A 15,873-nucleotide genomic window follows, 5' to 3' on the forward strand; every position below is an offset into this window, starting at 1 on the left:
AGTCTATAACCTGAAGCGTATGTAACCTGAAGTATATGTAACCCGAGGTACCACTGTATAATAAAAAGGCTGCTACTACTGGACCCAATAAAGGATCAAGATGGCATCTCCAGTGACTCTAATTCAGGTGTGAGAGATCTTTGACCCTCCAAATGTTGCAGAACTACATCTCCCATCATGCCTGGCGATGCTTACCTAGGCTGATGACAGCTGTAGTTCAACAACATCTGGACAAATAAATAAAAAAAATTGTCCAGCAGCACCTTACCAACTAAGTTTGTTTTGGGTATAAGCTGTCATGTGCATGCACACTTCTTCAGATACAAACAAAAGCTTGTACCCAAAACAAATTTAGTTGGTCTCTAAGGTGCTACTGGACGATTTTTTAAAAAAAAAAATCGACTGCGTCACACCAACAGGCCTACCTACCTGAATCTACATTTGGACAGTGTTAGCTCAAATATATAAGCTAGGTGCCAAATGGCACCTTAAATCTGGGTTACAGTAGCCACAACAGAATGTCTATTTGCCAGGAGGTTGGACTGTGATCTCAACTACATTGCTTGACTGTAGCTTGCTCTTACAACAATTCACTTGTCCCAACATGCAAGAAGGAGAACCACACTCAGTGGAAGTGGAAATAACTGTGGACTAAGGCAGAGGTTTCTAAACTGTGGGCGCCAACTTGGCACCCAGAAATCTCCATGTAGTCACAATTGGACCCACACCAGTAGGAAAACATGCCTGGCTAATTTCTAACACTGCATCTGGAGGGCCAAAAGTCCCCCATACTTGCTTAACTGAAGGGTTATGAGGCCTGTTTTATTTCCCCTTTTCCTGGAGAACTCGGCAAACTTTTTGTACACATTTTAACACTGCAACATAGGACCCCATTCCGCAGCCCCAAGTGCAGAATATCTGGGGTTAGCTGATTTATGATTTAGAGGTTTAATGTTACCAGGAGACAGGAAAGTCAACGAGGTCTCAGAGAACTTAGTAGGCCTCACCACTTGGGATGGGCTTGAATTCCTTGTAGGTTACATGTGAAGCGACTCAAGGACACTGCATACAAGTTTTCAAGCAAACCTCTAAACACAAGAGATCTACTTTCACATCCAGGATTAAAAGAGCAAGCTTAAATTAGCTCATTGGCCACAGGGAACGTGTTCCAACAAACCTGGCAGTGGAATATGAATCAGGATTCCAGCTCTTGCCACCTCATACAGGCCATTCCTCTTATACCACAGTTTATTTCCCAACATCTTGAATTTACTTGTCTATACTGTATTGCACAGCAAACCCCTGACAAAAAGAGGGAGGACTCTGCTGAAGGGGAAGAAAGAAGCTAACACATGAACTTTGATAAGGCATTCATAAAATACTAGAGATAAGGCAAAACCAGAGCAATGATAAACAAAACCAGAGAGACGAGGACATTGTGAAGCCATATGGAGAGGGGGTGGGAGAAAAGATCCTTTAAACAGACTAAAGATACTTTAGAGCAGGGAGCTGTTAAATTGCATTTCAGAGAGAAAATGCTGATTCAGTATTTTAATAAAATCTTGAATTATTCCAGGAATCAAAACAAGAGAGATATTTAACCCCAAAGTTATAACCTTGGCATGACAAACAGAAATTATCTTCTAAAAGCACAACAATTCTCCATCTTTGAGAACTCAGCTTTCCTTTGCTAAACTAAGACAGACATTTCCTGATTATTATTAATACTTCTGTTAAACTGTGAAAGGGCTTTACACCCCCAAAGATTTGTTTATTCCCGAAAGCATTATTTGCATGCAAACCTCAGCTTCACTACCTGAAGAATCATGGAGCAATCATTGGAGCAGATGAGGTGACAGACTCTTCTCTGCCTGATATACTAAAGTCAGAGGACACTATATGTGGGGGTAGATGAACAAATAATCCAATCTGCGGCAAGACAGCTTCCTATGCTTCTGAAGTGCATTGTAAACCAGGTCATGCCCATTACACAAAAAAGACAAATGGAAAGGAACATTCGCTAAAGTTAACCTATCTCCAAGAAAACTGGGTCACACTGCTCATTGCAAAATATATACAGTACAGAAGTAGACCAACAGTTTTCTTAATTTTTTTTTGTCATCTGGAGAATAGCGAACAGTGTCCTCAAATTTCAGTCACTTACCATTTACAATTTTGTTTTGTACACAAAATACACCTGGGACAAAAAAAAAAATAGCCCCCAAAATCTACAGTCATACCTCGGGTTACGAACGCTGCGGGTTGCGGATTTTTGGGTTGCGGACCGCGCCAAACCCAAAAGTACCAGAATGGGTTACTTCCAGGTTTCATCGGGTCGCGCGCATGCGCAGAAGCACCAAATCTCATCACGCGCATGCGCAAACGCGGCGCTTCAGGCTGCAAACAGTACAGGTTGCAAACGTGCCTCCAGCACAGATCACGTTCGCAACCCGAGGTATGACTCCACTGATTTTTGACACTGGGATGTGTTTCCCCCACCCCAGCCAATGTTAATCTATTGTGGCAAAATAAAAAATACTATCCAATTTTTTTCAAAGAAAAATCAACCCCACTCCCAAAAAAAGCAGTTAGGTGCCCTTCCTCTGATAACACACACATCATGGCTTTTATTCTAGGACACTTTACCATCCCAAGACTCATCAGCTTGGAGTAAAAAAACCTACCCCATAAAACTTTCAATGTCCAGTTATTAGTTTTCTTAACTCAACTAGCTGGTGGGGGCCATTGTGCGTGTGATATTCCTTTCCAATATCAATAAAAGGAGTAAATGTGTGCTGTTACATACATACGCAGTCATGTGCAAAACTTTCATATTTTGGTATGTGCAGTTGTGACAAAACATACATTTTCATGGGTTTCACAAGTGAAAGTGTGCACATTTCCCCAACTCTTACACTCACATAGGAAAGGTACATAAAACAACCTTAATTCTATGCCCAGAATGAATCATGGTTTAAAAGTCTTCTCTTCCCAAGATTAGCCAGGGGTGACAGGCTCAGAATCTGTTCTACATGAAAACTTAATGTTTAAGTACAGGGCTTATTTGGCAGTGGCCCCAAAGTTGCTAAACATCCTCTCCAGCTATGTCCAACCCTGTAGAACTTGAAAATGCACAAGAGTCTTTAACTGAGATTGTAAATATCCTAATTTACTTTTTTTTAAAGGAATGTTGTAATTATTTTCCATAAATCACTTTGTTAGGTTCTCCTGAAAAGCAGTACAAAAATGCCTTAAAAGGAGTAAGACATGCACACAAATATCCATTTCAGGAAATTTTATGATACAGACCCTCTAATGTTCCCTGCTGGATGTTTCCTATTAATTTGTCTCTTTTTGTTGTTTTTACTTTCTCATAACTTTATCATATGATTCACTTTAATCTATTTTAAGGCCAGCCTGAGGAACATAACTAAGAATATAATGAGCATATCTAAAGGTAGAACACTACATAACTAAATTTGTGGCTATTTGAATAAACAGGATTGGTCTTACATAGCTAAACATTCCTATTGCAGCTAAAGCTTTACAGATATGGGCATGCAATAGCAAAAACAAAACAAAACGCTTTGAAAATGTTCCCTAAATTCAAATGGAAATCTAGTAGGTTCTCAGGATAATAAAATCTACACTGCCCAAGTAGCAAGCAAACAGCATTAAAATTCCATGAGATATTTCTTCCTCAGTCTTTCCCCCCCACTTCTAAGGCTAGACATCGGTTTTAACAATGGCCAAGTACGGGGGAGGGGGGGAGCTGCAGCTTAAGTCTCTATCTTCTATTATCCTAGCACACAGCACTGGTTTAGTTTTCTTTTTTAAAAAAACACTTCCTTTGCTTGCCAAAGAAACTTGCCCTCAGTCAAGGTCATGTAAAGTTTTGCTCAAGTTTAGACGAAACGTGCAGAGGCAGGGGGAATAAAAACCCAAACTTTGTCTGAATTTGCTCCTTCCCTCCAACCCTGAAGGTTTTCCAGTTATTCAAGAGCATAAACATAAGTAAGATAGATTTATGTGAGCACAAAGGTTGGGGGTGGAGGGAGGAGAAGAGAGAAACAGAAGTCCATGTTTCCTGGCAGACATTTTGGCTCTTGTTTACATTTGCAGTCTGTGTGTTTCTCTTGTTGCAGAGCAATATGGCTGTCTGAAGAGCTGACAGCTTTGAATGCACAACCACTGCTGGCTGCAGGCTCGTGTTCCCCTCCCAGTATCAAAGGTTGTGTAAAATTATGCAGACGTTGCACATACAAGGCAAAAGAGTTCCTCCTCCTCATATTTACATGGCTTGACAAGTCAACTGCTGTTAAGGAGGGGGGTGGTCTTTAATTTGTCGTTTAGAAGGTGCTTTCTAAGCTTATGGGGAAAGGACTAAGGCAGTTTTGTTCTGGGTTTATTAGTCCACAGAAGCAAGGAATATGCAAAGTGTTTCTCTTTTTTTAAAAAAAAAAATGGCACGCACTCACACACAAACACATACTCCAATTGCAAAATTTCACTTCAGCCCACAAGAAACAAAGATACTGTGAAGAACAGCGTGAACCTGAGAAGTTTGAGCTACTTACCATTTGATGGTGGTGGTGGGTGTTAGGAATGTTGGTTTCTTGAAAAAAAGCACTCAAAGCAGTCTATGTTTAAAAAAAAACAACACAAGCCTACAATTAGAACAAGGGGCTACAGCCTGAACAAAATAAGTGAAGTTGGAGGGCAGGGATTAGCAGCAAGATTTTTGCAGCAATAAAAAGAAAAGGAGAAGACCTCCTGACATGCTTCTTTCCCCCCTCCTCAAATACTTCAAGTGTCAGCAAATAATCTAAGTTGACAAACACAGGCCTGGTTTGGGCCCTTGCATTCTTCAGCATTGGCTTGGGACACCATTGAAATGTTAATTTGTCTTCCCTCTCCCTTTTGGGAGGGGAGAACAGGAACCACAACAACAAAAGAGACAGAAGAAAACCCAAAACAAACATAGCTTCCCCTGCCTTCAGTTTCCACAAGACAAGAGGTGTTCACACCCCCCCCAAAAGGCAGGAACCTAGAAGAGGAGACTGAGGAATGTAAGGGGACATATACACACACACCCCAATTGCAATTGGGGGTGGTTTCCTCTTTTTTAAAAAAATGCTGACAATCAAGTAAGAAATACAAGTGTTTGTTTAGATTTAGAACAACAAGAGGGGCAGGAAGAAGTATTGGCGTAAGGGGGCAGAGGGGACGAAATTTATAATATAATTTATAATATAGTATAGTATAAACACTATATCTAGTGAAAGTGAACAAAGAGCCTTTTTGCATCTGTGGTCAAGATGCTGGCTCAAACCAATCTTTTCCTGCTCTCCAGCCTTATTAACCAAAACAAAGAGCACACCTTTAAAGCAGTTCGGCTAGGCTGGGCAGAATCTGACCACGTTCCTCTTTAAAACAACGATGTTGCTATGTTTCACCATGCAAACCGCTTGTGTGTGTGTGTTAGGGTGCGAGAGATTACTAAACACAGGCCAAGCTTCGAAACTGATCCCACACCCCCTTCCCCGGTCGAAGGGGAAAAAATGCCGTCGTCTCCTTGACACTTCTTTTCCGCAAGGGCCTGGTGGCCTAGTCAAGAAATAAATTACTATTAGGGGGATGGGGGCTAGATAAGCAGAAACAAACCGGTCGTCTTTCTCTCTTCCCCCCTCCTCCTAAACTACCGCATGGCCTACTGGAGGTTTCAATGCTTAGAGCGATTCTGAGTTTCCCTTCAACTCGAAGCTTCCTGGGTTTTGGAAATAGTTATTCCAACGATTGTTCCGACCATGCAGCGGCCGTTCTCTCCCGGCCTAACAATTACAGTAATATAAATGTGCTCCAACCCCCCCTTTTTTTTCTCCCCCACGACCAGCTGCAACAAGAGATTAGTCAACACGCAAAAAGGCCCAGCGCATTCCCAGCCCCGGAAGGCACTTACTACTCCGGGAGGAGGCAGTCGTTCTTTAAATGCCTTTGATGGGTTGTTTATTTATCTGTTGCCAGCAGAAATCCGCCGTCCCCCCCCACTCCAGCGTTACACAAAAGGGTGCAAGGATCTTTTTGTACGTCTGTGTGGTGCGGGGGAGGGGGGGCTATTGCCGAAAGCAAATCCACCACCACAGGCAACTGTTTCCGCCACCCACCGCCCTACTAAGAATTGGAGGTGGGGGGTTCGCATTAATTCCCACCACCTTTCGCTCGTCGGCATTGCGGGTGGGGGGGGAGGGGTGCCGCGTGGGTAAAAAAGAAGGGGTCTCAACGCACCTCGAACTGCCAGTGTGCCGCCTGCAGCAGCTGCTTTGCTTGATCCGCCGCACAGCCCGCAGCCAGCACGAACTGGTTGATCATGACCTGATGCCGAAGCTCCTCCATATTCACCGACATGGCGAGAGAAACGAAACCACAACAAGGGAGGGAGGGAGGAGGAGGAGAGCCAAACACGGCGCCGGCGGTATGCGTGAGTGTTCCGGGGAGGGGAAAATCCACAAAGGATCCCTTCTTCTCCTCTTCCTCCCCAAAACTCCCAAGCCGCTTCTGTGTATCCGAAGCTTCAGAGCCGATGAATCGCCCCCTCGGCCTCCCCCTCCTGCTTCAATCGGCACGAACAAGGGTATGTTGATATCCCCCTCCCGCCCCTCTCGTAGCTCCTCGGCAGCTAAAACACCACAAACAACAGCATCCAGGGGAGGAGCATGTGGAGAAAATCGGGGTGGGCAGCGGGGGAAGCCGGCGGTGTCTCAACGTTCTATTCCACGCTTCCCGAGGCCGCTGATTGGCCGCTGCAGTGTTCTCTGCGTGTATGAACGTTCGGTGCGAATCTTCCAGGCGCTGGATGTTTCTCTTTCTTTGTCCCGCCCCCTTCAACCCCATTGCTTGCATTTGATTGGAGGAAAGGAGCCACTGGGCTCCTTGCTTATTGGTTGGATGCTATGTTTTGGCTGAGAGAGATGCTGCTATTGGTTAGGGTTTTTATCGTAAGGGGGAGGGTAAAACTATGCTCTTGTTTGAACTGAACTGGAAATTCTACTCCTTTTGTTGATTGGCTGCTCTGCTCCCCCTCCCGTTCTTTTTTCCACTGTTGTAAAAAAGAAGAAGAAAAAGAAGAAGGAAGAAGAAGAAAAAATGTGTAGTTTGTAAAAGCCAAGTTCATTGACGAGCTTCACTGTAACCAGCATGCTCAGCTGGAAAAACAAGAAAGCACAGCAGTGATTCATTTCCTTTGAAAAGGCTGGTCATCCTGAAAACTAAAGTTATCACACAATAGAAAAAGATATAGATAAGATGCATAACCACTGTGGGAAACACAGTTTAGAACTTCCAGAGCAAAAATTGGAAATGTTACTTCTTGTAATTTTATGCTAGCCCTGCTTTTACTAATTCATGCCAGAGCAAAATGCTGGTGACAACTTCCCCTTGAAAAAAAACCATGGTTTTGAAGAAATCTGTAATGCAGTTTTTTTTCCTGTCTGCCTTCTTTTTATGAATCAACTTCTCTAGGGCCTTGAACGAAAGGGTGAAAATTCTCTTGGGGCTTCCGGACCCCCCTGGGCTAAAGGGAAACACAGGTCAATCCCGGGTTACCTTTAGCCAGGGGTCAGCAAACGTTTTCAGCCGGGGGCCAGTCCCTCAGACCTTGCGGGGGGCCGGACTATATTGGGGGGGGGGATGAACGAATTCCTATGCCCCACAAATAACCCAGAGATGCATTTTAAATAAAAGGACACATTCTACTCATGTAAAAACACAGTTATTCCTGGACCGTCCGTGGGCCGGATTTAGAAGGCAATTGGGCCACATCCAGCCCCCAGGCCTTAGTTTGCCTACCCATGCCTTTAGCTCTTCTGCCGAGTGCTGACTGCTGAGCAGAGCCATTCCTACGCGATGCAGTAGAGGCAGCAGATTTGGAGTTGCCATTAGAAGACAACACGTTGGCAACTATTGTATGATTGCCATATTTTTTGTTACCACCAAGGGAGCGGTCCTTTAGGCATATTGCCTCCATTTGTCCTGGGCCATCTGTGCTGCTGAAACTGTTGTGGGCATGTTGTCAAATGTAAACCTGCTTGGGTTTATTCGCAGACACCCCCCCCCCTCTCTATGAAGTCCTGCAAAAGGCTATTCTCACACTGGTATTCCAAAATGCAATCCCCAGGGAGTACTGACATGCAGGCTATCACCTCAGTACAGTGGTACCTTGGGTTAAGAACTTAATTCGTTCTGGAGGTCCGTTCTTAACCTGAAACTGTTCTTAACCTGAGGTACCACTTTAGCTAATGGGGCCTCCTGCTGCCGCTGCGCTGCCGCTGCACGATTTCTGTTCTCATCCTGAAGCAAAGTTCTTAACCCGAGGTACTATTTCTGGGTTAGCGGAGTCTGTAACCTGAAGCATCTGTAACCTGAAGCTTCTGTAACCCGAGGTACTACTGTACATGGTAGGTGCATCTGGAAATCTGTGTGGCTTGACTGAAACTGCAGCTTGCTGTGGGCTAAGAGCTCTTGGAGAATCACAATTCTGACATTGGTGGGTTCATGGTGGGTTTCTGAACCATCTGAGGATGTTATACGTGCATCTTACAGAGCAACCCCACTGAGTTCACTCCTAGGTAAGCTGTGTATAGGACTGCAGCCTTCAATACATTGTGAACCTCTCTTTCCCCAACATTGTCAATATGGGATAGAAACATAAGACTTGCTCTGTCTCCATCAAACTGATCAGCTATAGCCAGCCAGGTGCTATTGAGTTTGCATTTTCATCGCTGCAGCACACTGGAATATTGACAGGGAACTTTCCACGCAACCACAAGATCTCTTTGCTGGTTCAGGCCCCATCACTGTAATGCAAAATGTTTTTGTGTGTATGTTGCCTCCCCCCTCCCGCCCCCCAACAGTGGATCACTTTGCACTGGCTTAGACTGAAAATCATCTACTGCTTTTGTTCCCATGATCACTCAGTTATAGGAGTTCTTCACAATTTGTCTTTGTTTCCACCATCCTGAATAGCTCAGTTATCATTCACCACACTCTGGGCTAATGTTATTCCTGCCTCCAAATCACGAATGACTTAATTAAAGGGAATGGGGAAGAGAAATCAGATGTACATTATAGCCAATAAATACGGACAGATTTGTGCCAGAGTTGATTTAAGGCTCATGTGTCAAAATGCCCCTCTTTACTGAAGCATTTTAGCTGCAAGGATCCAGTTGCCACAAATGGTGTTAATCTCTGAAATCAAGGCATTCTGGGGTGGCTGGTCCTTTGAAAGTGCTCATGTACAATACTCTGCAGCCTGATCTTAGGCATACGTATTCAGAAGGAAGTCCCACCAAGTCTCATTTGACAGCCTGATCCAATAGCCCTGGTCCAATATGGTTCCCTCCATAACTGGGGATGATGGGTGTTGCAGCCCAGCTGAATTTGTAGGGCACCACTTTGGCTAACTCTGCAGTAGCACATCATAGTTGCAATACTATATCCAACCAGCAGCAGAGACAACAATACAGCAATAGCCGTAGAGACAAAAGCTATTAGAGCAACGTTGACAGACACTTCTGCAGAGTTCCTGGAAACTCTTATCCCGCCCACTAATCGCAGTGTCACTCATTGACAACACTCTCTCCTGTTGGTCATATATGGGAAGCGCCAATTAACACAGAGTGTCTGGAGGAATGCGACAGCTTGTCATGCTACCTGCGGTAATGCCTCCTCTTTTCATTGGCTTGCTGTGGACTGACAGCTGGGTGGCAAGCATGCAGGATTCCCAGGAGAAGGGTTTGAGTCCCACTGGAGCACCAGTGATTACAAAAATAACACGCTAGCAACAACCACAACCAATTTGTGTTGCTATCATCAGTAGGAAGGGAACAAGCATTTTGCAAGGGAGAAGAATGGAATATGTAAGAGCATGCTTGCAGGAAATAGAACCATGAATTGGATGTTAGCTCAGTGGGAAAGAGTAATGCAATGGGAAACGGAGGTTCGAAGTTCTACCTTGAGGAAATACAAACATGGCTGCCACTCCCAGAAGGCAAAGTTCCCTTTTGGCAGCTTTTGACAGCAACAAGTGTTGAAGGGATGAGGCAACAGAACTAGAGGCAGATTAGAAAGAAATAAGATCCACGATAGGTTATTACTGTAGTTATTTCCTGTGATTCTAGCCCATTAACATTTCCCTTCATCATGTATCAGACTCGGATCCTGGCTCTGAAGAGACTGTACCTCTTTCTTAACCACTACACATCACTTAGAAACTATGGGGTTAACAGACCCTCCAAGTGCCCCTATTGTCCAGGGAGGAGCTGTAGGTGGAAGCATAACTCCATGGGAAAACACAGACTGCATGAATTCCTGCTCCAGTTTCTGTTTCCCAACTGATTTCACTCTAATTACACTGAACTCTAGGAAATGGAGAGAGTGTCTCACACACAACTGAAAGAACAGTGCAGAACCCCATCAGAGTGACTTGCACAGAGGTGAAGGAGCCTCAGGGGGTCAAATCTGGCCCCCTAAGACTCCCTATATGGCCCTCATGACACTTCCTCCCCAAACCACACCCCTCACTGACCTGCTAAACCCCCTCCTCCAGTTTTGTTTTGGCCTGGTTAGAATGTGCTCCTGATGATAACCTCACCCAGGTAACCTTCTGCCTTGGGGAGTCCTAGCATTTCATCAGACCCCCTTCATACTATTACAGAACACTCACTTACAGTATGTTCATTATGATTTATTTGCCAAGCTAAGGAGGTTAATGGCTTATGTCTCTAGAGACCTGAGAAAGGGCACCTGCGAAGGTTCTGAGAAGACAAGTCTTATCCATCTGCCCTTCTTTGTGTTCTCCCTAGCTTCCTTTGTGCAAAGTGCCCTGTCTGTTAAGTTGTGGGTGAACATATCAGACGACACAGCGATTCTTCAAACAGCTCTTGTTTATTCACAGGCCAGAACAGAACTGAACTGAAGGGTTCAGCCAGCCTGCTTATATAGAGCTCCACTAGAACACAACAGTAACCATTTTCTGTAACTAGCCAATCACTGAACGTTACTTTCAATCCCTTATTTGTATATGTGGACCTGAGTGAAAACTATCTACAGTATCCCCCTGCTGGCCCAGGGTGAGAACTTCAGTACATAACACTGTCAATAAAGTCCCTGATTGCATGCTCCTTGTTCTCTAGACGTGGCAGGAGGGGAAATGATGTGGAAGTCAAGGCCACGTGTTTTCATATATGTGTGAACTGGGGTTCCCTGGCCACATGCAGAGGCGGCTATAAGGCAGTGTGACCAGATTTGCTGCACCAGGTGCCAAGCCTAGGGAGCACCACAGGGCATCACAACTCTGATGTAGTGAGTTAAGCAGAACGGAAGGTGGGAGCCGAATTTTGACTTTGCTGAAGTATGAAAAAACAGTTCGCTGTCACAGCGCTGTCAGGCACGGAATGTCCAGAGCGAGGAATTAACTATAGGATTGTCAAAAGTACACTCCTACATTTCTCAAGCTACTCCAAGGTGTGCACCCAATGAGGCAGTTTCAGTGACAGGGAGGTCCTGCCCCAGACCTTCCACATGTTCCTCTTTTCCAGGGACATCCCTGATTTAGAGAAGCCATCCTGGTTTCTGATTTGATCCCGGAATGTCCCGCTTTTCCTTAGGGCATCCTAATTTTCATTGGAGTAATATTGGAGCATATGGAGTTATCAGACCCCCAAGCCGTCTGAAGGCAATCGGGTATAGGGGTGGGGTTTTTTTTAATGTTTAATGTTTTATTTTGTTTTTATACGTATTGGAAGCCACCTAGAGTGGCTGGGGCAACCCAGTAAGATGTGTAGGGTATAAATAGTAAAGATATCGTTATGGAATGGGATATCCCTATTTTAATTGGAGAAATGGTGGAGGGTATGCAACTTTGGCTCATGTATCTCCCCCACTGGAGCTGTGCACAAGCAGGCAAAGACTACACCTGCGTGTAACCTTCTGTTCCTCCCACTTCAGTCCTCTTCTGGTCCTGGGAGACAGTGGAGCAGGAGAGGTGGGGGCAGGAGGAGGAGGTATGGGAGTCCTTGACTCTAAACCAGCCTGACTTCTCTCTCTCTCCCTCCCCCTGCACCTGTTCTCCACTCTCCGATCCTGCAGTTTCTCCTGCCTCTGACTTTCATCTCGTGGCCCTTACAGGCTCCCCCAGATCCCTTCTTCCAAGTCAGTCTCCAGCCCCTGCCCTTCTCCTGGTGCCCACACCAGTATCCAGCCCACTCCCTCTGCCCTGCCACATGTGACTTATTTATCCCTCAGAGATGACGTGGTGAGGGAGGTCGTTCCATCGTGGCGAGAATGGCAACAAGAAGATTTACATATGCAAATATGTGAAAACTGTCGGGCCTTTGGAAGTGCAGGAATTTTCCCACTTGCTTTACTGAATTGGACTTTTGTTGTTGTATATTGTACTGTTATAATTCTATATCTACTGGACCGCCTCTCCTGGTATGCCCCGCAGAGGACCTTATGGTCCATGAATAACCATAGTTTAGAGGTCCCCGGCCCTAAGGAAGTCAGACTATTCTCCACCAGGGCCAGGGCCTTTTCAGTGATGGCTCCGACCTGGTGGAATGCTCTGTCCCATGAGACTAGGGCCCTTCAGGATTTAACCTCCTTCTGTCGGGCCTGTAAGGCAGAGCTATTCCGCCTGGCCTTTAATTTGAATTCAGCCTGATCTTTTATTTCCCTTCTCTTCCCTCCCCCTCCCCTTTTATGAAGATCACCCACTCTTGAGACCCCACAGCTAATTCTCCCCCGGCCTCTTCGCTGGCCCAAGTAGGACCAATTCAGCCAGCTAGCCCTGGGGACTATCTAATGCTTATTTCCCCTAAATTGATTTTTGAATTTTATTCTTATTCATGTTTTTATACTGCATGGGGGGGAAAGGCATCCCCACCCCATCGACACCATATATGGTGTGTATACAAACATAAATGAATCTGACAGTAATGAAGCCGTGTTGGTGTGAACAGCTGGGAGGAAAGTACTGTGAAACGCATGGCGGGGGGGGGGGGGAACCAAACAGTTCACTGCACTCTAAGATGGCAATGTGGTGACTGGGAAGCTCAATAGCCCAGTTGGTTAGAGTGCGGTGCCGACAACGCACTCAGGTTGCAAGTTCGATCCCCATAAGAGACAGCTGCATATTCCTGCATTGCAGGGGATTGGACTACAGTCATACCTTGGATTACAGAAGCTTCGGGTTGCACGATTTTGGGTTGCACACTGTGCTGAACCCGGAAGTACATGCGCAGAAACGCTAAATCGCACTTTGCGCATGCGCAGAAGACCAAATCGCAACCCGCATGTGCGAAGATGCAGCACTGCAGGTTGAGGACGCTGTGGGTTGCGAACGTGCTTCCTGCACGCATCCACTGTAGATGGTTCTCAGCGTCCCTTCCAACTCTGTGAGATATCCTGCTCTATGAGCCAGCTACTGGATTGGGAAACTGAGCAGCGATTGTACTGTAACCTGGGTTTCCCAAATCATAATCTGACACCCTAATCACAAATCGTGCATCATAAGCACAAGAAGACTCTTGTTCTGAGTAGTGAATACATCACTCTGGGGTTCAGCCATATGACATCTATGGTCTGAGAGTGGGCGCAGTCCCAACACTTTACCTGGGATGCTGTGCAACTGTGTGCCTAGGCTACAGGCTACCCTGGTAACAGGTAGGTGGTGCTAACATATCACAGACTCCTCATTCTTGTTAGTGCAGACAACCTAGGACATTGGTCACATCCATACCATAACTCAGAGCACCTATACAGTACATGGTTTCTCCCAAGGAGCCCTGGGAACTGTAGTTTACCCCCTCGCAGAGCTACAGTCCCCAGCAACCTTAACAAACTACATTTCCCAGGATCCTTTGGGGGATAGCCATGGTGTATATGCAGTCTGAAAACTGTTTCCCACTTCTTCAAACCCAGCTCTCTGACTACAGAGGCCCTCCCTATCTCTGATGTACTTACTCAACAATCCTTGCTTTCAACCGACCTCTCTGACTCGAGTAACTATGGACTGCTCCAAAATCTCATTATGCTGTATTCAGCCACACTGCATAAAATTGTTTTTCAGGACAAAACAGATATATTTTATCCAGAGATTCAGTTAATCTCATGAACAGACTTTGGTTTGGAATAGGTTTGCTGCCTCCAAGACTGGAGTCTACCTGCCTCAGCCATTAACTTGCTGGAAGCCTTCAGAAACTGCCCTTTCTCCCTTATGGGTAAAGATCATTAAGTTGCTAGGAGAAAGGAGATCATTTTTTGCCCTCTTTGCTCTCAGCAAATGAGCTGGTGTTTGTGGACTGGTGGTTAGTGTCAAACTAGGACCTGTGAGACCAGAGTTTAAATCCCCAATCTGTCATGAAGACTACAGGGCTACCTACCTCACAGGGTTGTTGTGAGAACAAACTGGGGAATAATCATGTATGCCTCTTTGAGCTCCTTGTGGAATGCTGAGATATAAATGTACAAATAAAACGAAATATACTGTATTTTTCGCTCTATAAGACGCACTTTTCCCCTCCTAAAAAGTAAGGGGAAGTGTGTGTGCGTCTTATGGAGCGAATGCAGGCTGCGCAGCTATCCCAGAAGCCAGAACAGCAAGATGGATCGTTGCTTTCACTGTACAGCGATCCCTCTTGCTGTTCTGGCTTCTGGGATTCAGAATTTTTTTTTCTTGTTTTCCTCCTCCAAAAACTAGGGGCATCTTATGGTCTGGTGCGTCTTATAGAGCAAAAAATACGGTAAATATGAACACATTTCTTACAAAGCACCTACTGCTGCCTCTAAGCGTAACTTGCCAAGGGCCTTACTATAATAATATAATAAGTTACAGTCTAAATTAGAATATACCTCTTAATAAGTTTTAACCCCCATGACAGAGTTAATAATGTATTGTTTTTTTGCTCCACCATTCTTGTCCTGTATCTCGTGGGGGAATTGTAGCGTACCTGCCTGGTGCCATTAATATAGGTCTAATCTGCCTGCTTTCATCCCTAATTCTCCAAGTGATGTCACAATCCAATTTGTGACATTGTGCATGCTTACCACGAAACCAGGTCAGCAAAGCCGCAAAGCCAAAAGAAAAGAAAGGTCCTGTATATTGAATAATATTATTATTGTGGTGGTGGCGGCAGAACAAGGTTGTTTATGAAGGACGTTGCCTACGCTCATGTGGCCAGGCTCCATTTTGCTTTTTAAGGGAGGGGGGGTCACGTTTTGAATCCAATTGATTTGCTGTCCTAAAATCAGCAAGAAACAGAAACGACCCACTTTCCCTCGCCCAGTCCTTTCCCTCTGCTCTCATTCTACAGTCACAGGCTGTCTTGGCTGCCGCTTTACGTCTTTTAAAACCACATGAAAAGAGAAACCAGCCCTATATTAAGACTTACACGGCGTTCGCAAACAGTGTAAAGATAATTGATTTAGAGGAACCCCAAGGCACTCAGATTCTGCAAAGATGAAAGCCATGCAAGGATCTAGGCAGACAGATACAGATTTTGTTATTATGTGGCGTGAGCTTCATCTCAGAAGCGAACTTCAAATGCAGTGAATTCCACAAATTTGTCAGATGCGGGCTCAAATCTCAGGCATCTTTCAAACAGGCAGGACTTGTGTCTTAAAATCTATAGGAAGCTGTCGCTGAGCGAATTCATTATGCCATTTGTTTAAATCATATTTCTCCCCACCCCGCCCAATCTTGCCCTGGTTCAATAAAACAACTTCCTAGGCAGTTAAAAGAAAACACTTGGAAAAAATCCATTTAAAATAAAGACATCCCTTAAAACAACTAAGAATGCAATCTTCCCCATGTCTACT

The 15,873-nt window shown here is 45.0% G+C and overlaps 1 protein-coding gene across 1 annotated transcript in view; it reads right to left on the reverse strand.

The window, feature by feature from the left end:
• UBALD2 (UBA like domain containing 2) overlaps window positions 1-6,978 on the reverse strand; it is a 31,423-nt gene extending 24,445 nt beyond the window's left edge. Inside the window, exons 1-2 of the mRNA XM_083597994.1 lie at window positions 6,286-6,978; window positions 4,578-4,640 (exon numbers count right to left, since the gene is read on the reverse strand). Of these exons, the coding sequence (XP_083454120.1) occupies window positions 4,578-4,640; window positions 6,286-6,405 (183 nt within the window). The 5' untranslated portion in view covers window positions 6,406-6,978. The remainder of the gene's footprint in view (window positions 1-4,577; window positions 4,641-6,285) is intronic.
• Between the last annotated feature and the right edge of the window lie 8,895 nt (window positions 6,979-15,873).

Source organism: Podarcis filfolensis (genome assembly GCF_964270895.1).
Source record: "Podarcis filfolensis genome assembly, chromosome: 2".
NCBI lineage: Eukaryota > Metazoa > Chordata > Lepidosauria > Squamata > Lacertidae > Podarcis > Podarcis filfolensis.